Below are 24,215 nucleotides of genomic sequence, written 5' to 3'. Positions count from 1 at the left end.
GAACCAAGAAGTCTGTTTGTTGAAAAGTAAATAGCTCCAGCATTTCAACTTAATTTTTTTGGTCATAGGTTTGAATGTTTTTTTTTTTTAAACAGGAAATCCTTTCACATGTATGCATCTTAACTATTAAAATTCTGTAGCTGTGTCTCATTACAGTTTTCCTACCCCGTTTTGTTTTCTAAACTGTAGCATTAGCTCCCTGTATCAAGCCCTCTTTCTCTGTCCCTCAGATATGAGCAACATCAGTGGTAGCTGGTCATCATTAAGAAACAAAGTGAAACTGGTCTTCAGGGGCTTGTACCTTGCATGGTTATGGAGAACAAACTTAATATTCTACAAAACAATGCTTCCTGCCTTTTGTGAAGATAAAATGTTCTTTGTTTCCTACTGTGTTGTGATCCTGACAAGAGCATCATAAAGACTTCAGTTATCTTTTTTTGGCAAAATCAGAAGGGATTCAGTCAAACCAGCCTCCTAAAGAAGTTATAGTGGAGTTTTGTTCATTTGTGGTTTGCTGGTTTGTTTTTTTTTCTTTTATTCCTTTTCTAAATTGCTCCTGAGTTTAAGGCCGTGCATCTGATCCTGCCAATTTTACCTTTCCCAGAGCTGGGAGCAGTGAGGCCTGTGCTGCTCCTTGGGGATTGCAGCTGGGCTTTGTGCAGGACTTGCTGGGCAGAAATCTGTTGCATAGGCTTGGCGTTTGTCAGTCCCCCAAGGACATCCCTCCCCTTCCCCATGTGCTGATAAGTATTCTGTCTTTTCCTTTGATCCTCTGATGAAAAGTGCATGCTTCATCTCCGACTTGTGAGTGATGTTTCTTTCTCTTTTTTCTCTCTCCTTGTCTTAATTTCCTGGCTTCTCTCCTGTTCCTTTCCCTTTATTCTCTCCCCTTTGTTTCTGATGCAGAGATGAAGATTGTTGGGTGTAAGTTTCTGCTTTTCTGTGTAATGTCTGCTTTTTGCTTGCTTTTTTCCCATTTTCATATCTTCCATGGAATGTTGGGATTGGTAAAGACAGTGAATCATAACATCACAGGGAAACTTTGGTAACAGGGAGGTGGAGACTTTGTTTATCTTCATACCACAGGGTTTCAGGCAAATTTAGTAACTGTGACAGGTCAATCAGTGAGAAACAGGAGAGAAACATCTCAGCATCTGTTCAGTCAGTGAGCACAAAGTCATGGCAAAAATACATTAAGGAAAGAACGTGGTAAAATCCGTCAGCCATTCTCAGAATGTTCATGGCAAGAGTGTTAACGAGACCAAAAGACATAATTATGTCATAATTATCACCGAAAAGTGTCTACAGGGAGAATAAAAGTATTATTGTCATAAATAAACTTGTGGAAATGGAAAGTTAGAGGAGAGAAAAAGCATTAAAAAACAACTTCCTACTACCGAAAGGCAACTATTCCAGGGAAATCACTGCATTTAAAAAGGGCATTGTATAAATTCTTCTCTATACATAGAAGCCAAACAATGGGTAGCAAATAACATAATAAGTATTGCTTGTCCCTTTTCTTTGAAATAATTGTGTTCTCCTCAGTGAAAGCTGGAGAAGCACACGGAGTTAAACTTGCATAATGTTCTCTTTAGAGAAAAAAAAAAAGCTAATTTAATTTGCCATACAGGCAGCAGATAAAAGCTTTGTTTCCCCTTGCTGCTGTAATATTGCTCACAGTGATGTTAATAGTTGCTCACTGTAACTATTTCAAGAATTAGGCCTTAAAAAAAGCCTGCTGCCTGGCTGGTGAGGGGACAGAGAAGTGAGCTGCTGAAATGGGTGGAATGTGATCCCCAGAGTGGGGCACAGTGCCAGGAATGCAGTGGGAATATAGAGGGGCTTCACAGGGCTGTCAGAGGGGATGTCACTGTTAAAGCCAGGGACAATGACACAGTGGGAGGATTCGATTGGGAACAAGTCCCGAGGGGCAGCCAGGAAGCAGGACAGGGGTGCTGGAGACCCTTCCCCCTGAGCCAAGGCCAGTTTGTTCATGTCCCCTTGGTTTGGAAGAGCGATGTGATGAGCACAAAGCTGCTTCTCTCAGCCTCAGCTGTGCTGAAGTCCCTGCCCTTCCCAGGGAGCTGTGTGTTTGCACGGGGAGGCAGCTGCAGCTCCAGGTGAGGGTGGAGTTTTGCTGTTTGAGATCAGGGTCTCATCACTGGGCCCCCCTCCAAAGCAGCAGCTTCCAGGGAAGAGCCATCCAGAGAGGGAATGTCTGGGATAATGTGAGTCTCAGCCAGGAAACAGAGCAGTTCCCCTGCAAAGAGCTTGGACGAGTACAGCCAGAACCTGTGATAACACTGCACGTGAATAGAAATCCTCTACATTTTATACTTTGCTTCAAAGCCTTTCTGTGCTGGCCCAAGTTCTCAGTTTGAGCTGCTGTAACTTGGCTCAGGTCAGGGGGTGGTGCTGATTGGCTCTGGTTGTTCATTGATAGATGGGACATAAATGCACGGGTTTGGGTTTTCTTCAGAAGCCATTGTGAAGATGCTCTGATTATCTTTCTTGCCCATTCACTCTTCTGTGAAATGCCACTATTTTTGAAGAGATGCCAAACCCAGGGGTGTTAGAGAGTCCAGCAGACAGTGCATCACAGTGTGGGGCCCTAAGTGAATAGGACCAGCTCAGCAATTTGTTAAGCATAGACACTAATATTTAGATTTTTTTTTTCCCTTGGCTGCCTAAATTGTAAGACTAAACTTTCATCTTAAAAACTCCAATATTCTCTGGATAAAGAGCTATTTTACTAAGTTAGTTGAAACTGCACCTACATGTGCAGACTGCTGGGAGCTGCCACTTTGCTCCAGCTTACAACAGGGATATATTACATGTCCACAGAGTCCCAAAACATTGACAGCTCAGGAAAAAAAAGTTGTTAGAATTGAGTTATCAGAAATTTGTGTCTTTCTCCTGTAGAAACTTCTGTGAATTATGTCCCCTTTTTTGATACAGTATTCTCCTGCACAAAACAGGGACTGTTCCTGTCCTCGGAGTCCAAAATATTTAGGATCCCTGAATAAAAAGTGTTTGATTGCATGCAGAGAGTTCCTGTAAATTGTTAACTACTTTGCAGTACAAGTAACTGGTCAGTCTTCCAGTGGAAATTCTACACACCCTGTCAGGATAAACTCCCATTTCTTCTGCTGCAGACCAGACAAGGAGTGGCTGTTGGGCTGCTTCAGGTTGTTAAGTCTGGAAAATATAAATAACTATTTGGAAGTCTTCCAGTACATTCCTTTATACTGCAAATGCAAAATCAATATTTGGCTCATGTAGCCTTCACCACCACTCCTTTTTGCCCCCATTACTATTAAAATAGTTTCAGGTGGTATGAGAAAGGATTTCCTTTCAATACAAGTGAACCTCCCCAAGCTATACTTGATTTATAATTTAAACAACTGTACATTGGACATTAGGCTTTGTAAATAGGTTAGAACTGACAAACAAAACAAAACCCCAATAAAGGTGAAGGGAGTTGATAAAGGAAGAGCGCCATAACACATCAGAAAATGATTTCTTTTATATTATTGTGGAAAATACTGTCTTTCAAGGCATTTGATACGGAATTAATGTCAGTAACCATGTATATAAAAAGTGCATGGATAATGCTATAAAGAAGTTTACTTTTGTTTTTAACTGGAAAACGATTGTAGAGAGATGGGCTTTGAAACAAATACCATTCTGTAACCTCTTGTGGAGTGTTCAGTTCATCCCTGACAGCCATCCAGCACAGAGACCTCAGCTTAAAGTGACATCAGCAGGCTTTGCTCTATAAATACCCATGGCCCACTGGCCTTGTAGCACTTTTTATTCCTGTTCTGATGGGAGGCCATGTTTTTTGGCCCAGTTTTTTGCTCTGTGCTGCTGTTTGGGAAGGCCTGAGGCCTCTGTGGTCCAAGCTGAGGTACCAGCCTGGTTTTGCCCCAAAATGCAGGATTTGCTGTCACAAGCACAGGGCTGTTTGTGCAGTCATTTGCATGAACGGTCTGATGCCTTAAACAAGTTCATTTTTTCTCTCTTTCTGATGGAATCAATGTGGGCAAAGCCTTGTGTGCCCAGATTCCTGCCTTGGCACGTCACTGTCAGTGCAGGCTGGAGCTGACCAGGCCACTCCTGGTCCTGCTGATGCTCCTGTGGTGGAGCCACTGCCAGCTGCCCCTGCCTGGGGCTGAGTGTTCCTCTGGCCCTGCACACTCAGAGCAGAGATTGCAATAAACTGCTCTGTGCTCAAGCATTTGCACTGGGTTCTCTGCAGCCCACTGGGGTATCAGAGCTCAAATCCCTCAAAACCACAAGCAAATGGAGGAAAAAAAAAAGGCTTATGAGGCCTCAGGTCAAGTGATATGTTGGGAAAAGGAGATTGCTCATTTTAGGAAGGTGATTGTCACCAAAATAATCACCATACCTGATGGTTAGATGCTTTTTGTCTTTGTCAGATTTACTTCCTATTTTTACTGTATGTAGTGACTTTTTCTATTTTTTTAAGATCCCACAGACTGTTTTTACAAGAGAAGATGCACTGTTATACTTCACTGTAATACTTTTTCCCATCTTTTCCCTTAATTTTTGTGCAAATCCACTGGTTTTAAGATCCTTCTACGCCCCACCCCAAAGGCATTTTTTTTTAATTAGTGGAGTAATATCCCTCCTGTTAAGCTTAATAGAAGATAAGATGCTATATATAATCAAATGCTGCCTTTAATTTAGGCTGGAAAATGATTTGCTATCTGACATTAGACTTTGTGTAGCCAGGCTGCCTTCCAGAAAAGAGGTCATAAACAGGGAGCTCCAAAATGCTAATTATAGTGAATACTATTAATTTCTGTTAAGATCTACAGCATACAAATTGAAACTTTTTTCCTAATGGTGCAAACCACTGAGAAAAAGGGATGGAGTCTGTTAAGCAGGAGGATTTTCAAAACAAAAGGCCTAACTTAAACCATATTTTGCGATGAGTTTTTTATTTCCTTGCTGTCCCTATAATCAGGATAGAGGTAACTCAGCTTGGTTTGGAACCCCAAGATAATTTTCTCTTATTGTGGCCCGTGGATTGTTGCATTTGATGGCTGTGCTTTGATGAGCAAAACCAGATCGAATATCCGGGGTCTTTCACCAGGCTCTTGCTGTCATCTTTTCTCTTTAATGACCCCTGGCAGCTCAGCCTCTGGCTGGGAGGCGTTCCCAGCACTGAACCTGCAGGAGAGGGAGGCTCATGGCAAAAGCAGCACATTCTGCACACAGATTCCCATTCACATGACTGGCAGCCACAGAGCTGGATTTTCCATGCTGAAAGCGTTGTACTTATCTCCAGAAATAAAACTGAAAGTAAAGGCAGGACTGAAAGCTTCTATTGTTTGTCCCTACAGTTGATTAAGGAACAAGTTCTGTGGGGTTATAGACTTGAGGAAGAATGTGAAGTGCTGCTTTGAGGGGCACAAAAGGATGTCCCTCAATGCCTGAAAGCAAATGCTGCCTTATTTCATTGTGCTTCTGATTAATACACAGATTTAACTGCATCAGCTTCTCCAAGTGGAAGAAGTCAGACATTGAAGGAGTCTCTGCTTTGCTGGATAACCATTCCATTACTTCGTTATTTAGTGTCTTGAGGCTGATTAACAAAATACTTGCCTTGAAAGGGTTTAAATTTTTATTTTAATTTTTGGGGTATTTTTATATATTGCCCTTTAGTACGTTTGCCTTTCTGGCAAGTAGATTAAAAAAAGTGTTAAGTGTGAACCATCATAAAATGGTGATAGTAACTAAATCTTACAGAAAAATAGGTGTTACCTGCTGTCCTTTTGGTGTAGGCATTAGAATTGACCACTTTAGTTTTGAAAGCAGTTTCCCAAATCAGATTCTAAAATAAAACCAAACCAAGTGAGCTACAGTCTGTGAAATTCAGGATAACAAGATGCTGAGACACAAGCATTTCTGTTTCTGAATATAGTCATTTGGTCTGAAAGCTCCTGAAAATGACGTAGTGAGAAGCTGGCAAGTGTCCACACTGCCTGCTTTCATATAGCCATGCATATGGTTACCAGAGGCCAGCCAGAAATCTAGCAAAAACTACATTTATAATTCCTTCTTAATCCAGCTGAACTGAATTGTGACCAGTTTCCCAAAAAGGCTGCTTATATTTTATTGTTATGATAAAAGGAAATTATGAAAATACAGAAAATCCTTGAAGGGCTAACTGAACATAATGTTATACTGATCGTCACAAAAATACTTATTTTTCTTAAAATATATTGGAAATAGGAAGTCTGAAGCTAAGGATGTTTTGTCAGGCTTAGCCTGACACTTCCAGCTCAGCTAGCAAGGCAAAGTATAGGAGTAAGAGGGTTTTTCCCTTCCCCACTTACACAATTAAAGCCAGTATTGATCCTGAGTTCACATTATTAAAGGCATTACTAACAATGGTCTGATTTGATGCACTGATATTAAACTGTTCATCCTTATTAACAATTAACTTGCTGCTTGGAATGATTTGGGCATCAGCCATCGTCTTGCAGAACACAGAAAATGATTTGCAGAATGGAACTGGGACGGCCCCAGTGTCCCTGTGGAGTTTAAGGCTGTGGCTCCGCTCTGTCCCCGCAGGTGACATCCGGAATGACCTGTACCTGACCCTGGAGAAGGGGGACTTCGAAAGGGGTGGCAAAAGTGTGCAGAAGAACATCGAGGTGACCATGTATGTGCTCTATGCCGATGGAGAAATCCTGAAGGTAAGTGCTCCTTTCCCTGAGAGCCCCAGGTGCTGCCTCCAGGGACACATCCTCTTGTTCCAGAGTCTGATGCAAGGGAAGAGCTAAAATCAAACTGGCTCTCTCTCTCTCTTTTTTTTTTTTTTTATTGTGAAGTCTGTAAGCTCTGTATTATGGTCAGTTATAAATTTGTAAGGATTTGGAGCACTTCCCTTATATGTGGATAGAAGACTTGGAGAAATACTCATAAACTGAAGAGCCTGTGTGATTTCCAAATGTGATGTCAGTGGCTAAAGTAAAAGAATTTAGAGTAACTGTAATCAGAACTGAGGAGTATATGGCATATCAAAAATTAAATAATGTGTGTCATACAACATGATGAAATGCAATTCCAAGGGGGACTTCTGAATCTGAGTTGTTGCGTTACAGTACTGAATGTAGTTCTGGAAAATAACTTTGAATAAAATTTCACCCTGGGTTGGCTCCATTCCAGCTGGGGATGGGGATTGTTTATGTTTCCTGTTTTACCTCCTTTGTTCTTTCAGTTTTATTGAAGAGAAGGAGGTGGGTGGGAGGTTGTGAATATAGAGAAGTAAACAGGAAGTATTTCAGCATGAGCACTTATCAGAAATAGCTCCCCCCTACCTTTTCTTTTACCTCCACTGCAATAAAATGGGCTTTGTAGCCATTACTGGGGAGAGTCTAAACACCTAAAAGTGTTTGTGTATCAAACACATTGCCACAATCTTCTGGTTTTAATTGAAAGGAGAACTTTTATTAGTACAACTGCTTGTGGTTTCATTAAAAGTAAAGTGTATTTCTTGTAAGGAACTCATTTATGCTCAGAGCTGCTGCAGGAAGATCAGAGTCTTTTTCTGTTCAACTGCCTAAGCTTTTCAAACGGAGTGGCAAATTTTTAATCATCAGCTGGTTTCACAGAGTCTGCTGAGAACCAAGAGAGGTCCCTCAAACTGCAGTATCAGCATCTTCAAATGCTAACGTACATAATGGTGGCCAGTTATACCATAACGGGGCCCAATGATTACATACAAAAGCCAGATAATTTCTAGACATTATCAGTCTTAAGTTCAGTGATCTTGGTTGGAATGGTCATTCACAGAGATGAGGTTGGTTTTTCTTGTCTTTGCCTGTTACTACTATTGTAAAGTACACTAGGGCTTTACACGAAGAGTGGGATGGGCATGGCACAAACACTGTAAAGGGTCAGTCCAATTAGAAAGAAAAATCAGGTGAACAGATTGTCCTGAGAAGTTGTGTCTGCCCCATCCGTGGAAGTGCTCAAGGTCAGGTTGAATGGAACTCTGAGTGACCTGGTCTGGTGGAAGGTGCCCCTGCCCCTGGCAGGGGGTTGGAATAAGATGAACTTTAAAGTCCTTTCCAACCCAAACCATTCTAGGATTTGCCATAAAGGAGAGACTTTATTCATAAAGGATCTTTGTGGTGTTTTTAAATTTAAGCCACATACTTAAAAGAAACACTCTATCCCAGCTTTTATGGTATTGCTCCTCTGTATGGTTGCAGCCAAAGCAGCAAAGACACTTGGTTTGTGTCAAGGAGATCTTTGGTTCCTGGTGTTTCATGATGCCTGTGAATGTGGGCAGAACACTGAGAGTTCAGCTATAGACCCTGGAGCACTGCTGTTCCTGGGTGGAATACCCCTCCACTATTCCTGCCCCATGGCCTTTCTGCAGCAGAGCTGCCAACAGAGACAGTGGGTGCAGAGTTACACAAGACAAGGGGAAATGGCCAGAGTTTTCATCTGGTATTAGAGTAAAATCCCTAAACTTTTGCCAACCAGCAGCACAATCCAAATCTAAATTGTGCCTTTGTGAAGCCTTTAGCAGAACCATGCACAGCATTAATGAGAATTTTCTCAGCTCCTCATTGCTGCTGAGTGGATCTTGATCCAGAAATAGTCCTATTGAAAGAAGTGAAATTACCTCCAGAATGTAGTGCTGTTCAAAATGAAAATGAGAATTTCATTTTCAAAATGGTCTTACTCAATTGTTAGTATCTTTCAATATAGTCTGAACAATTAAAAAAAAAAAATCCCTTGACACATTTCTCACTTCTTTCTTCTTTCTGTTCCAGTAGCAGCAATAACCCATGAATTGCAAGGCACACCTTTAACAATGGATATTTCCTGGTAGTTTTTCTAGTTTAGCTTCCCTTCCCTGCCTCTGCCCTCTAATTCCCCTGCATATTTGGGTCTCAGGGTCACCAGGTGTCTGGAGATTAGTTTGATGTTTGTATTTTGCAGATCACAATTCAGAATTAAAGATTTACCAGTCTGCCCTCCTCAGACTATAGAGGGTAGTATAACTGCATGGGAACTAAGTTAACAACCAGAAAGAGAAACTATTCATTTATTTGAAGTTCATACTGTGAAACTGCATTCAAAGATTGGCCATTTGCCAGGTGGCTTCTTGAGGGGACAAAAAAAGCTCACATTAAAATTTGAATTTTTACTGTACCTTGCAGAGGAAATAGAAATACTGTTTTGTTTTTTCCTAAGAGCCTAGTGCAGAATGAGGTTTTGGAATTGCTGTGTTGAAGCCCAACCAGTTACCCTTGCAACAAAATAGAACTGGGCTCTTAGAGGTGTTCTGGGTTGCAATACTGGCACTGCTCTCTACGAACCTGTTGTTATCTGCAACACTTAATTCTTGTTGCTGTATTAAAAAATGTGGGGTTGTGGCTCATCCCATGTGGTTGCTGAGGATTATTTGAGAGGACTGAGTTGTATGAGTTCAGCCTTCAGTCACTCAGTTTGGATCAGAGCCTTTGCAGTGAGTCTCTGTCCTGGTAGGCTGTCCTTGCACTGAATCCCAGAATTCCAGAGAGCTTTTCTTCCCTTTTGGGCTCCTTCACAAATTCTTTACTTTCTCAAAGGCAGCAAATTATTGACAGAGGTTGAACTAACTGTGACTGGTTAATGGGATATTCTTGACTGGGTAATCAGATGATTACAGATTTAAAAAATCAATATTCTAGTATTTTCTAGGGCTAGAATTTAGAGATGCCTCGGGGAAATGACCAGTGCTTGTCATCATACTGTTCCCTGGAGGGTTTCTACATCAGAATTTATATTATACATTGTGGTCTGGGTCTGCTTAGCTTCTGGTTCTTCCTGGATTCATTATCCTTGGAGATGCTAAAAGTGAAGAATCTCCAAGCTGTCTTTTTTTCTGCTTGGTTTTATGAGATGTTGTATCTTCTGGATCTCTTTCTAAGTGCTGGGTCTAGAGGCTGGGTTAGTGCTGATATATAAAAAACGTGCTTCCTGCTGCATGTCTTCATCACAAAGGAGCTTTTACTGTCCTTATTTCAGGACTTCAATATTTATCCTATTTTCCTTCACTTGTATTCTAAGGATTTTTTTATTTTGTAAACAATACCAGTTCATATTTTTCTTCATCTGTCTTTTGTGAATACATATATTGGACAAGATCTGAGTTTGTTATATCTGAAGGCAGAAACTTAGATCCAATTATGTTTTTAGGTGATGAGTATTATATACAAATTCTTTGCTTACCACTGAGGAAGTAACTTGATCAGAATTTTTTGGGATACTTGGTGAGGCTGGGTGGTTGTAGTTTTGAAAGATGAACATTTGTAAAGAGCTTGGAAAGATCAGTTACCGTTTCTCAACTGAGATACTGGAGCAGAAATCTGGTTAAAGGATCTTTTCAGAGAAGGCTAATATTACAAGTGATGGTTCTACTGTGTCCTGTTTTTTGGACTCAATTTTATATATTTGGACTTAGGTGCTTATTGTGTCAACTCAGTGCTTGATGGAAAACTTAGCTTAAATAATAACTTAAGATACTGGGATTCACCTGGTATCACAGGTCTCCTAGTTCACCCTTTGACCCAAAACACAGTCTGAAGATCTCCTAAAGAATTCCACATTTCATTGTGTCTGAATTCCTGCTTCTGACTCTTCTTTTATGTCTACAGAAAGCCACGAATTATATAAAGGTTATCACTGGGTAATAAAATGACTCATGGGTGGTGATGTGATGCCTTTAATGCTGGATTGTTTTCTTTTGTGGCAGGACTGCATCAGCCTGGGCTCCGGGGAGCCGAGCAGGAGCGCCTACCACTCCTTTGTGCTGTACCACAACAACAGCCCTCGCTGGGGGGAGATCATCAAGCTGCCCATCCCCATCGACAGGTTCCGGGGCTCCCACCTGCGCTTCGAGTTCCGCCACTGCTCCAGTGAGTGCCCCCCCTGCCCAGGGCAATTCCAAAAGGCCCCAGCTCCTTCTACTGCCAGTTTAAATCTGGATGAGGCTGTCACTGGGTGGAAAGCATGAATGAGAGACCAGCCTGAAATACAGAGAAGGGGCATTGCTAAGCAGCCTTTTGCTGAATTTATCACACAGGGCACTAAAAACATGGTGAACGATCAGTGCAGGGCAAAGCACTTTGTAGATGTTTGTCCCTGCTGTTCTTTTGTTGAGTTTTTCTGTAGAATGTTTTCTTTGGAGGATAAACAGTTTAGATTTTGCTGTTTGGCATGTCTCTGTTTGATTTGAAGCTTGTCAGTCCTTTACACAGAATTAGAAAAAAGAAATTAGAATTAGAAAAGTTGTTTGTTCTGTAAGCTGCTTGTTTTCTTTTAGGCATGTGGAGAAGTTGGTGAGTAATCTTGTATATATTGACAGACAGGGTACATACAAAGACAATTCCTTCTTTCTATCTCTTGCTGCAGCAAAAGACAAGGGAGAAAAGAAGCTCTTTGGTTTTGCATTCACCCCATTGATGAGAGATGATGGCACGACCTTGTCGGATGATATCCATGAGCTTTATGTTTATAAGGTACCAGTTCTCTGCAGACTTTTCACTGCTCATCTCTACGCCATTACTTAAATGAGTAATGGTCATTACATTATCCTTTTCCCCCCTTATTAGAAGTGTGTGAGAACAGATTAATAGTAGTTTCAAAATTTTATACATTCAAAATCACATGGTTTGGATAGAGCCCTTCTATTCTAGGTGCAGTTCACCTTTTCCATCCAGCTGACGATGATTTATCTGCTGTTAATACCATCCATTTTGACTTCAAACATGCTGGTGTTCCTGAGCATTCAGCACTTCTGCCAGCCTAAGGCACTGCTCTGTGCCTTTGTAAGATGACATTGTGCTGGACTCAAATGCCTCATGCTGCAGGGCCACAGCTTGGCAGCCCTGCAGCAAGAGATTTGGGCTTTGGGGTTTTTCCTTCCTTCTGCTGATTCTCCTGGGTTTGTTTGTTCAGTACAATTTTCAGGCAGCAGCACTTAGTTTACAGCTGGGAGAACTGGTGAGTTCTAAGGAGGCAGTGGCTGGAGACCACTCTGTAGAGCTGGGTCTGCTCTGGGCATGTCCAGGCCCCAAAGCACAGCTTTTCCTTAGAAGCGTTGGTGTGCACCCACAAAAATCCCAACACAAGCACTGCTGGGCAACTGCTGACAGGCTGTGGGCATGTGATGAGATGGGCAAGGTACAACTGTGTCCCTTGTGCTGTCCCTGCAGTGTGATGAGAACAGCACATTCAACAACCACGCGCTGTACCTGGGGCTGCCCTGCTGCAAGGAGGATTACAACGGCTGGCCCAACACCCCCCCCAGCCTCATCTTCCAGCGCAGCACCAAAGAGACCTTCTCAGTCTCCACACAGCTCTCTTCTACCAAACTGACCCAGAATGGTGAGTTGCTGATCCCTCAGAACTGCCCAAGGAAGCAGGAATTAGGAAAGAGAGGAAAAAAATTCACTGTTAGCACTTCTGCACAATCTAAAGTTTGTTTTGTTTGGCTTTTACAGAGTTGCTAAGTAAATAAGATTTTTTACCAGCAACGTCCCTAAAGCACAAGCAGACAGGAGTGGATTGTCCACAGTGCAGTGTCAAGTCACACAGTGCTTTTTAAAGCACTTTACCATTCCTCCATTCCTTTCTCCATTAGCAGGATTGACTCACTCCATATTGTCCTTCTTGTTTTCCATGATATTTATATATAAATGTGTGTGTGTGTGTGTGTGTGTATATATATATATATATATATATATATAATTTCCCAAGAAGTGTGGACTGCAACAAGAGGTGGAGTGCAACATGATGAATCTCTGGTGGGTCTGGGGTTGCCATTCTTCCCTCTGTGTGTGGTTCTAGCTCTTCCTCCCTCTCTCTGCAGTGGATCTGCTTGCCCTGCTCAAATGGAAGGCTTACCCAGATCGAGTGATGGATATTCTGGGAAGACTGAGACATGTCAGTGGCGAGGAGATTGTTAAGGTACTACATGAAATAACAGTAGGTATTCATGTATCTGTGACAGACAGTGAGTTCAGGCCTGCAGGGCATTTCTGAATGCTCCCTCTTACTGTCCCTTTTGATTCACACTGTGAACTTCCACCCTGTGTGAATTGGGATTTTATTATGATGTGAAACTGGATGGGAAGATACACTTGAGAAATTAGTGCACAGTCAGTCTGTGGGATCAAAGCAGAGCTAATCCTTAGTCAAATTCCCTCAGCCACATGTGCTGGGTCCTCAGCACCAGTAGTTCCAGTCTGCAGTCCCACACAGCTGCTGGTGCAGACACAGCCACTGGCAGGGGCTCTCTGGTGCATCCAGCCAGCAGTGCACCAGTTTTCTATCTGCCAGCTCATCATTTCACCAGGTTTTGTAACCACTGTTGCTCTACATGACAATCTCTGTGTGGCCTGACCTTCCTTAGATCCCAGGAACTTCCAACTGCATTTGAATACTTGTGGTCTCAGCCAAAAAATGTGCATTCCAGATATGCCTCTGATAACCTTAGGTGTGCTGGGAACTCTCCCTAGGATTTATTTCTATAAATCTGGAAGCAAAAGCTGATTTCTAACACAATCAACTAAGGAGAAGAAACTGAAGACAAATCCCATCACTTAATAAGTAGTTTATCACTAAAGCCACTTCACTGTAAATCATTTGAGTGTTGCCATACCTGGAACGTTACTCTTTGTGATAACTCAGTAACAGGGGAGCACAAAAATACTTATATAGGAATTCTTCAAGAATGTCATGTTTTGTACACTTTGTTTGTAGGCCAGTACAAGTATCTGTTTTTTATAGAGAGAAAAAAAAAGCTATGGATTGAATTATTTCACGGGGGGAAGTAACTGATTCTCCCCATAAATCAGCTGTTGTTTGGCACTGGTATACGAAGAACAGAATGTAATAATTCAGAAAAGAAAGATGTTTTATCATTTCAGGGACTTCATAAATTGTTGTAATTTATTTCTTATTGTCCACATCAGAAATTTAAGTAGAAGAGATTAAAAAATCATGAGAGAATGTGCAGTTAACGATCTCCAGCATTCTCCCTCACACTCATCCCTTTGGAGACTGTGCTTTCAGAAGGAAAATCACTGAACTGTCAGTGCTCTACAAGCTGTGGAGTTAAGGGTGAAAGAAGCAATTGGCAACATGTAACTTGCCCCAATTAATGCTTGTTAGAAAAGCTTTACTTTCTGTCATATAACAAAAGTTTCAATATTAAACATAATTTAATGTACTGCCCAGCCTCAGATTTGATGTGGCATAGTACCTGAGACTCCAGTGATTTGAGAGTGAGAGCGAGTTGTTCTGCCACTGGTGTCCAGCAGCACTTCCAGTCAGCTTAAAATGAGAGGAACACTCAGTCAAAATTACAAATCAGGCATATAGTATATATTTCTTTTTTTTTGTTTTTCTGTCATTTTTGTTTGAAAATATTCCTTGCGAAGAGAAACATTTTTCTTAGTAAAAACAAATTAAAATCTGTCACATCATATGGGTGAACCTGAAGTGATTTGTCCTTGGCAAGTGTTTCACAAAGATATTAACATGTATGAACTAATTAAAGCAGGGGAGAAATAACCATTTGAATACAATTTAAGTTGAAATTCTTTGTTCATGTCATTTTAGTTCCTACAAGATATTCTGGACACGTTGTTTGTAGTTTTGGATGACAACACAGAGAAGTATGGTCTGTTGGTCTTTCAGTCTCTGGTAAGCTGCTGGATTGTTATTTATCTCACACTCAGTGAGTTTTAAGTTTCTTATGATCGTGTTGCTAGTATTGTGCTTCCATCAAATATGAAATACTCAGCTGGATCCAGCCATGTTTTCTGTAATGATCTTGGGTGAGGAGGGCAGGCTGACCTCAGCACATCCAGGGCAGCAGCATTTGCTCTCATGCTGGAGAAGCAAACAGTAATACCTGGTAACACAACTGTGACTGTTTAAAGCAGCTCATGTATTTGAATGCTTCTTACCTTGGGTAACTTGTTTGTACACACTTGGCAGCAATGTGCAATTCCTTGAGATTGGGTTCCCTTTCCCATGTCCCCAGGTGTTCATCATCAACCTGCTCCGTGACAGCAAGTACTTCCACTTCCGCCCCGTGATGGACACCTACATCCAGAAGCACTTTGCAGGAGCTCTGGCTTACAAGTAGGTCTTGTGTCCCTCCCGTTGAGAGGTGGCATCACCAAGCTTGGGAATGGTGGCACCATCAGGATCACAACCTGCCTGGTAGCAAGAGACCCCAAAAGTAGAGCTACTCACACGGGAGTTTTCCAGCACAGCGGTAGGAAAAAGCTGCCGAATGTCACCAGTGGCTGAGCGTGGCCACATTGGGCATTTCTCTTGCACTTCTGGACTGGAAAATCTTTTTTTTTTTTTTTAGCTGAAGAGACACTCAGCAACAGCTTATTATCAATCTGTACTAATGAGCTACCAAGAGCATATGCATTCCTTGTCTTAAGGATGTTGGGATACATGACTTGTGTGAAAGCTTAGAGAACTAGTTGTAATTGCCTTTTCCAAAGCAGACAGGTATTCATATAAGATGTTCTATTTGGTTACAATTTAATTTCAGTAGATCAGAAATTTAAATTTTGCTGTCACTTTGAAGATTCTGCTTTATTTTCTACTCCTCAAAAGAGTCTTGCATTAAAGAATGCAACAGACCTTTTGAAAGCAGTAGCAGTTACCCTTCAGGGGGTGTCATTTTTTCTTTCTTTTAGACCATTGCTTTTGTATATTTGAGCATATTCTATCTTTGAGTATATTTTCTATCTTTGGCCACAGTAAACTATTAAAAATAGCTAATAATTTCTTTTTATTCTTTTAAGCAATTCACATTTTTGTGTAATTAAAATACAAAAAATACTCTACCAATGGCAGGTAAAAACCCATAGATAATATCCAACACTAGAAGGCATAGTTGTGTTCAGAGGGTAAAAAAGTGTTCTGCTTTTTGTTAATTAGCACCTCTTTCAGACAAAACAAATGTTTTTTGGTAGTCTGCTGTCTGAAACAAAACACGGGTTTAATACACCTTTGTAAGTTAGTCCAGATGGTATCATGTACTTAGCAAAAACAGATGCAAGTATTTTCTTTGTGATCTCAGTTTCTAAAAGCTGCTTACTGAGATGAGAGCTGGGATTTCTTATTAAAACAAAAGTATATTTTGGTCTTAGAACCATGCCTTTATCAAAGCTATCTCTCTAATAACATCTTTTTTATGTTCTCTTAGTGTTCCTCATGGTCCAAGTCAATTACAGAGAAGAAATTATTTGCTGGTTTTGAAACTTAAATGAATGTAAATACTATGTAAATTCAGTATTAAGGACAGCTGTAACTGACCACTGAAATAAAGTGAAATGAGACTGGTTTAGAGATCTCTCCCTAAAATCAAAATGTTTGATGACTGTCAGAACTGGTGCTGAAGATTCCTTTTCACTGTCTGTTCCCTCAGGGAGCTGATCCGGTGTCTGAAGTGGTACATGGACCGCTCGGCCGAGCTCGTGCGCCAGGACCACATCCAGGAGGCAATGAGAGTAGGTATCCAGTGGAAGCACTGGTGTCTGTTCCTCTGGGACCACAGAAGGGCTGGGGAAGCTGTAAATGGAATCAAGGGTAGTGTGGCACTACCTTCTTGTAATTGTTTAACCAGATTTTTTATATATATACATATAGCTACAATTTTATTTTTAGGGGGAGGTTCACTCTTGTGCAGAAAAAATTGAAAGAATTATGTCCCCTTAAGCCCATTTGCAACCCTGTGGAGAACTTAAGTGGGACTTACATCTATGGCCAGTGCATAAATACTCCATTGATGTAGGCTACACCTTGCCCTCCAAGCAGCAGTAGTTTTGAATGTATCAGGCACAGGTGCTGTGGATCAAAGTTTTGCTCTTCATTTCTGGCTGTGACACAGCTCCATTGTGCCATGGGTTGAAGTTCTGGAGTATTTTAAGCAGCAGATAAATGAGTGTTTAACTGGATGGAAATCCTCTGAAGTATCACAGGAGCTGACCTACGGTTCTGTAATGGGAGCACGAGGTCCCAGGGAGGCACAGCTGTGAGAAACACCAGGAATGTTTTGGTGCTATTACAAAGAAATCAGAAAATAAATTCACCATTGTAATGGTACACCAGGAAGTCAGTGTGTCAAGTGCATGAATACAAGATGCCAGCATTTGCAGGAAGATGTTTTTCTTTGAGTGAATGCCCACCTGCACCTTCTGCCTCCAAGGGGGCTGCTGTCCCAACACCTGAGTCTGGGCACTTGGAGAACTGGAAGCACTGGCAGTGATCAGCACTTGGGTTTTGTCACTTGTCAGTACAAAGAGGTGAAGCCTCTCCCAGGTGAAGGACACTGCCAATGCCATCCTCTCACTTTCCAGAGCTCCTGCTAGGATTCAGATCATACAAGGGTATTACACCAGTGCTTGCTTTGTCTTTGTAGATATTTACATGCTTAGAAACATCTTTTTTGTAATTTTCAATGACAGATTCATGTGGAATGGTAAAAATAGGGCAAAGATGCCTTTTCAAGAAATTAGCAACTTACTCATTTTTTTTTTCTATCCTTATCCTTCCTTTTTTTTTTTTTTTTTAATTGCAAAGAAAGCTATTAAAGTTATGAGATGAGAGGAAGATCTCTAGGTGGAATGACTTCGAGGAGGTTTTCTTGCCTCTCAAACTGCTCATTAGTGCTTTATGCAGTGCAGCAAATAGAGATGTAGGATATTGTCCCTATGTGATCTGCATTTGCTGAACCTCATAGCAGTCCTGTTTGGGAATAGCAACAACAGGAATGCTGGAATGTCTTTCAGCAGCTGGGGTTAGTGAAGGCAATTTGTGAATATGGTACGTTCTGTCTCTGGCTCCAAGGCAGCTCTTTGCTTACTGGGGCTCTCAAGTGCTGGCCTGGAACATGGCTGTTCCCTCTGGGAGGGAGGTCAGTTTGCAGACCTGACAGCCCAAGCCTTTCCAAGCACAGGAATTAAAATTGCCACCAGAGTTTGTGCAGACCTGACAGCGCATCCTCTGCCACCCACACTGCTGTCACATCTTATTCAGACAAGTTGCCTTTGCAGGTATCTCTTGCAGGCCCAAATTCAGGTCTTTATCTTCTCCCATTACAGCAGTGATTGATTTCCTTCTTTGTTTCCAGATTTTATTTCAGGCATTTGGAGCAAGTTTGTACCAAAGCCATTATCAATGCTAATGTGTCATTAGTAGTACAAGATTCTACTGTTGGGGATTTCTGTGGTCTTTGATGTGTTCACCACACTCCTTGCATTAGAAGTTCTCTGACTGAGAAAACAGGATAGCTCTGTATCTCTTTTTCCCTGAATTAGCTGTTCAGTGTAGTGCCCTAAAGCTGCTGCTGGAATACTCTGCACTCTTATGGCTCCTGGCTGCTCATGTACATTCATGATGGACATGCAGCTGTCTCACAGGATTCTGATTTCCAACCCTGGAATTAGCAAACAGAGTCCTAGAGGATTTCTAAAATTTCTTATCTCCCTCAAGACTGCTTTTAATTCTCAAAATCTCCTATGCAACTTGGAGGAGCTGTAGCTGAAAGGACATCTCTACCTAGAACACAGCATCGTGCTCCTTTATTGTGCCCTATACCAAGCTCCACAAAAGCTGCATCCAGGAACAGCTGCCTGTGCCTCCCAGGGGACCTCTGTAACCAAGTGTCCATGAATGCCTCCACAGCCACTTTTGTTGTCCCTGAGGAAATAAAAACCATAGGAAGTGTGTCTAGGAAATGCCCTTCCAGCTTCAGTTATCTTCCAGTAGTAGAACCATAGGTGGGTTTTGCCTAGATCGGGGAACCAACAGCAAGGGCTTTTCTCCCTCAGGAGGTTTTCCCTGAGTCTTTGTGCTGCTGGTCACAGGGCAGAGGTGTTCACCTGTTACGTGAACATGCACACAGACCATGTTTGTAAGGGATGTCCTTTAACTGGGCACTGATTTTTTATGTCCTGCCGAACATCATCGAAGGCTGGGATTTTATCTCAGAGCACTTCTATGTCCTTAGGCACAAATGCACATCATTTTTGTGATGCCATAGGTAGCAAGAGCCAAAGTTAGTCCAGCTTCTGACGTGTGCTACCAAGACTTGGTTTGTGTTTTTATCATCCCAGCCATGTGTGCAAACACAGGGAACTCTTTGGTTCACTGCATGTGTGGGCTCATTGTCTGTGCTAAGGAAGTGTAGTGTTTTGAGCTCTGCTATCTCACCTTCCACAGGGAATTATGGAGGCTCACACATAAATGCTCTGATTCACTGCAAAACGTAATCCTCACATTGAAGCTATGAGCTTTCAGATGAGAATTATGGTTGTATGTACTGAACCCCTAAAACAGCTCATACCAGCACTGCATGTGCTGGGTTTGGTGTTAGCACAGGGATGCCAGCCTTGGAGAGCTGACTGGGAACCAACTGGCCTTCGTCTGGAAATGAGGCAGGAACGCAGCTGTTATTTCCTGATGAAGTTCTTTGGTGTAAGGAAGCTTCACCAAATGGTTTAGTACAGAAGTATAAATAATAACTGGTGAATTACCAAAGTTGCCATAATTTCTGGGGGGAAAAGAGGCTGTAAGAGTCAATGGCATGTTGAAATCCATGATAGCTTTATGAGGAATTTCACATTCTATATCCATAAAGCTGTGGCATTCTAAAACTTACAACATAGCATTGCATACTTGTGCATACTGTGTGGTGGTTCAGTGAGGGGCTCTTATGGGTGCAAAAATATCTCTTGATAACAAAATTTGTATTTGAATTAACTTCCAGTTTCCCAGCATTGAAGTGAGACAAGAATACTTTCCATGGGATGGAGTGAAATATCTCTAAGGTTTCTGTACAGCCTATGATTGCTGTATCTCCAGCCTGTTGTTTTCCTGTGCTGGGTTTTGAGGATATCATCAAACTGTGCATTATGTCTTCCCTTAATCCTGCTTCGCTGGTGAATCCTGTTAAGCACTAAGGGAAGGAGTGAAGTGTGATGTCCCTGATATTTGGTGCATTCTGGTGCTGACAGTTGTGCACAGCCAGTATCAAGGAGGTGTGTGAAGTGTCACTGTTGATAGGGTGGTGACTTGTTACAGCTGCTCAGAACAATGTGTTTTCTTCATGGTCACTGCTGCCAAATAAATGCAGTTCTAAATAATGCCATTTACAAAATTTTGAAAGAAAACAGAACAGCTGCTTCAGACACTTCAGTCATTGTGCCAAGTCATGAGAAAACCAGAAGTTTCTTACCTTGACCAAAATTTTCCTCAAATTATGTAACTCCGATTTGTCTCTCTGATGTAAATGCTTACTTTTTCTGTTAGTGGGACATGCAAGTAACAAAGACTATTGGTTGAGAATGGGTATTTGCCTAAGAGTAGCTCTTCCCCAACTGAATTATGTAACTTATAAAACCTGTTTTTCATTCTCCTTTCTAAAGCTCAAGAATTTAGTTATTATGCATGTAGAGTCTTTCCTGGTTCTCTTTACAGCTCCTTTATTTTTCTTTCTCTCTTTTTCTCTGTCTTGATCTCCTTCTTCTCCTGCTCCTTAAGGCCTTGGAATATCTTTTCAAGTTCATTGTCCAATCTCGGATCCTTTACTCCAGAGCTACTTGTGGAATGGAGGAGGAGCAGTTCCGCTCCAGCATCCAGGAGCTTTTCCAGTCCATCAGATTTGTGCTCAGCTTGGACAGCAGGAGCTCTGAGACTCTCATCTTCACACAGGTTTGCTATTTCCTACACTCCCACTGGCAAACCACGAGGCAGCTGTTCTGCAGGGGTAGGAGGTGTGGGCACATGGGGGTTAAATGCAGGTCAGTGGAGTTCTGCCCCCTAACAAACTGCTGGAAAATGAGACATCCATTAATGGTAGACAGTAGCTTTGCACAGGTGAGCTGGACTGGGGGCTCGCTAGGGGGAAGTGACCTCTCACATGAGAATACAATTTTTGCAGAAGTGAACTGCGTTTTCAAGTCTCTCTCACTCCTATGTCTTATGGTTGGCCTCAAGAATTTCAAAATCCTTCATTATAGTACTTCAAATCAATACTCACAGTCACAGCAGCATCACAGTGAGAAGTTCAGCTGATGTATTTGCACTCATATAAACTTAACTCCAGCATGTGCTAAAATTCCAGTCAGAATCACGTGCTGCAGCCTGACCACAAACATGTTGTGATGCCCATACTCATATTTAATGCATCATTTTGAATGTAGCCCAGGGGACTTCATGAAGATTCCATGTGGGCTGAAGACAATGCTCGAAGTGAGTAAGGATGCTGCTGAATTTTGGGTTCAGTTTTAAAGACCACTGTACTCCAGTACATACTCCTGCATTTAAGTTTTAAATGTCAAACATGCTGTGTTGTGCCTCTGCTCAGGGAATGTCAGAATGCAGCACCCAGAGCTCCCTGGTAACGTGAAGGTGGTTTGTAATCACTAATGCAGAATTACAGATGTTTGGAACACCTGCTGTATTTTACCAAGAGGCAGCTGCTGTGAACGTTGCAGCCAAGCAGTGACTCTGCTGGTTCAGGAAGCTGCCAGTGGAATGATCTCTTTCTTAAGGAGCTGCTCTGGAAGATTTTGAGAACAGCTGCTCTAATGTTTTATTTAATCACCCATTAGTGGGTATAATAAGATGAGCCAGGAACAAGTGAAATCAGCGCACAGAATTTTGCAGACAAAGTGATGGTGAATGGAAACAGCATCTTATGAATGTTTTCCAGTTGTGTTGGTCCCAAATACAGAGGGAGAATCACTTTGAGGAGGGGGGGATTTTTTTTTTTTTCTCTTTGTTTCTCTTTTTAATTTTTTTCTCCTTTCTCTCACTATGGTATTTCTTACTTTGGACTTTTGTAATTTGTAAAGCCTGTCCTTGTTGAATCTTTGAAAAGTTTACTTTTTGTTTCCCCCTTGCCACTATGTTGCCCCCTGATCCCATTGCCCCATAGGCCTCCCAGCCTGGAGGGCAGGCGAGCGGAGCCGGGACAGGTGCCCCACAAAAATGTGGGGGCACAACAAGGCCGACATTTAATTCTGTAAGTAATGATCCCCAGGACTGCTCAAGTGTTTCACTGTGGATGTTCCCAGTTAATCTCTTTTCCCTACCCCAAACACTCTTTTCCTGCATATAAACTAGAGTTTAAGTGGCTGGTACTTTAAAACTTGGAGATGTGGAATATTTTGGTTATTAATGGAGCAGTTTATGGCATCCACACACCAAAAAGACAGTACTGAGGGTGTACACAAGATTATGTAAGTCAAATAGTTCAGGGGAGCCAAGCATTTGTTTCTTATTTGATTATTAGTTCTGGAAATCTGGACAATGGTTAAATATGCACAGAAATGCTTGAGGCCCTGGCAAACCTAACTTCCCTCACATGTGTCCTCTTCTCCAGGATATTTGAGAGGTCTCAGTATCTCAGCTCTTTCCAGCAATGAGTAAAGCTGATTTCCTTCCTCCCAGGCAATTAGTTTGACATGAGTAATGTTCCAGCATATTTTAGAGTGTTGTGCAATAATGGACCCTTCAAGGAACTGTTGAAATGATGTCGCCTCAGGACAGCTCCAGATCTTCCTGAAGAGATCCCATGCCTTCCCTTGGATTGCTATGGGCTACAAGGAAATCCTTCTGCTTTATAAGTAACAGAAAGTTTTCCTAAACTCCTGTAAGGATTTGTCGGGCCAATATTGTAATTTCACTTGCATTATCCCAAAGATAAAGACAGTGGCTGGATTTGTGGCTGTTTCTGCCTTCCAAGAGTACCAGGAGATATTGAAATGATTTATACATATTTATTTTGTTAGTACATTGTAGGTATGGAGGAACAAATAGGTGACAACACCCAGGAGGCCTTGTGGGGGTTTGTGTAATCTGAGTTGATTGTAACAAAATTAGATTTTGTGAGCGAACGAGTGGAAGAAGAAGGAGGTAAATTTATATTCAGAGTAATTTAATGAGCTCTACGATGTTAGTTGTAAAAATAACTTAGATTTTGCTCAAATACTATTAAATAGACTTCACTCTTGAAGGAAAAAAGACTTGGCAAAAAAGGAGGCTGGGATTATATGGATTAGGAGAGTCATGTCAGTATGGAAGAGATACAGAAATGGTTATGCAATGAGAAAACAAAAAAATCTCAGGAAAAGGAAATACTGATAGTGGTGAGACTCTGGAACAGCAAAGCTGAACAGAGATCTGCAGTGAAGTGGTAGATCTGAACTTGTGCAGGAAATCACTGGGGTTTGTGTGGAGAGGTTCAGGGAAGGGAGGTGGAAATGGCAGGAAGGGAAGAGTGAAGGTGAGGCTGGTTCAAGAAAGCAACCATCTAGGAATTTAAGTAGTTATAATGAGGAAGCAGGCATGGAGCTTGACTAGGATGTAGAGGGAGAGAAAATTTTAAAACATTAGAGGTGGTGGCAGTTGTTTGATAGCACACCAAGTGTGCAGAACTTGAGCATAGGGTAATGCATGGAATTTTCTAGTCTTGTGAAGAAATTAATTGAAAAATAGGAAATAAGACATGCAGAGTTTTTTGTTGCTGCACTTTAAGAAGCACTTTCAAGGCTAGCTCCAGCTTACTGGAAATATCTGTTACTGCAAGGATCACATGCACACTCGCATGATGTGATGCCTCTTTCACGTGGACTCACACCCCACCCCTGCTGCAGAAATCCTGGAATGTCACATGGCAGAGCTGGTTAAGGGTCTGTCAGCAGGTTCCTCACTTCAGAATATTTTCTGAAGAGTTTTAACTGTCTTAGGTAGTTGCTTAGTACAAACAATTGGCATAGAACTCTCTAATCAGTAGTGTATTAACTGAAAAAAGTAAATCAACAAAAAGGGACTGTTTTCTGTTCTCTGATATCTCCATTTTTTTTCTGTTTTATAAGCAGCTTTTTGAAGCTGTATTTATGTGTGCAACTTATCCTAAGATTTACTATTGCAGCAGCACTTGATTTCCCTATCCTACGTGTGGCTTGTTCCCTCTGAGCTCCAGGTACCATAAACCATGAGCACCAGCCATAGCACAGTCCATAGTAGCTTTGTGCAGGCCCTTCATTCAGTGTTCCTGCTGTTCCCACCTCACTGCACTGAGCTGCAGGTCAGGAATTGCAGGTGCTGAGCCCCGTCCTGTGTCCGCAGGCCGCCCT

The 24,215-nt window shown here is 41.8% G+C and overlaps 1 protein-coding gene across 1 annotated transcript in view; it reads left to right on the top strand.

Annotated features, from left to right (window-relative positions):
- Window positions 1-24,215, top strand: part of DOCK3 (dedicator of cytokinesis 3) — a 167,927-nt gene that overhangs the window by 90,892 nt on the left and 52,820 nt on the right. The window contains exons 14-24 of the mRNA XM_017732287.1: window positions 6,607-6,731; window positions 10,790-10,952; window positions 11,449-11,555; window positions 12,252-12,423; window positions 12,908-13,005; window positions 14,662-14,745; window positions 15,089-15,189; window positions 16,499-16,580; window positions 20,614-20,784; window positions 22,013-22,187; window positions 22,960-22,992. Of these exons, the coding sequence (XP_017587776.1) occupies window positions 6,607-6,731; window positions 10,790-10,952; window positions 11,449-11,555; window positions 12,252-12,423; window positions 12,908-13,005; window positions 14,662-14,745; window positions 15,089-15,189; window positions 16,499-16,580; window positions 20,614-20,784; window positions 22,013-22,187; window positions 22,960-22,992 (1,311 nt within the window). The remainder of the gene's footprint in view (window positions 1-6,606; window positions 6,732-10,789; window positions 10,953-11,448; window positions 11,556-12,251; window positions 12,424-12,907; window positions 13,006-14,661; window positions 14,746-15,088; window positions 15,190-16,498; window positions 16,581-20,613; window positions 20,785-22,012; window positions 22,188-22,959; window positions 22,993-24,215) is intronic.

The sequence above is a fragment of the Corvus brachyrhynchos genome, unplaced genomic scaffold, assembly GCF_000691975.1.
Source record: "Corvus brachyrhynchos isolate BGI_N302 unplaced genomic scaffold, ASM69197v1 scaffold4, whole genome shotgun sequence".
NCBI classification, from domain to species: domain Eukaryota; kingdom Metazoa; phylum Chordata; class Aves; order Passeriformes; family Corvidae; genus Corvus; species Corvus brachyrhynchos.
Note: the sequence above shows the minus strand (reverse complement) of the source record. Positions and strands in the feature narration are given on the sequence as shown.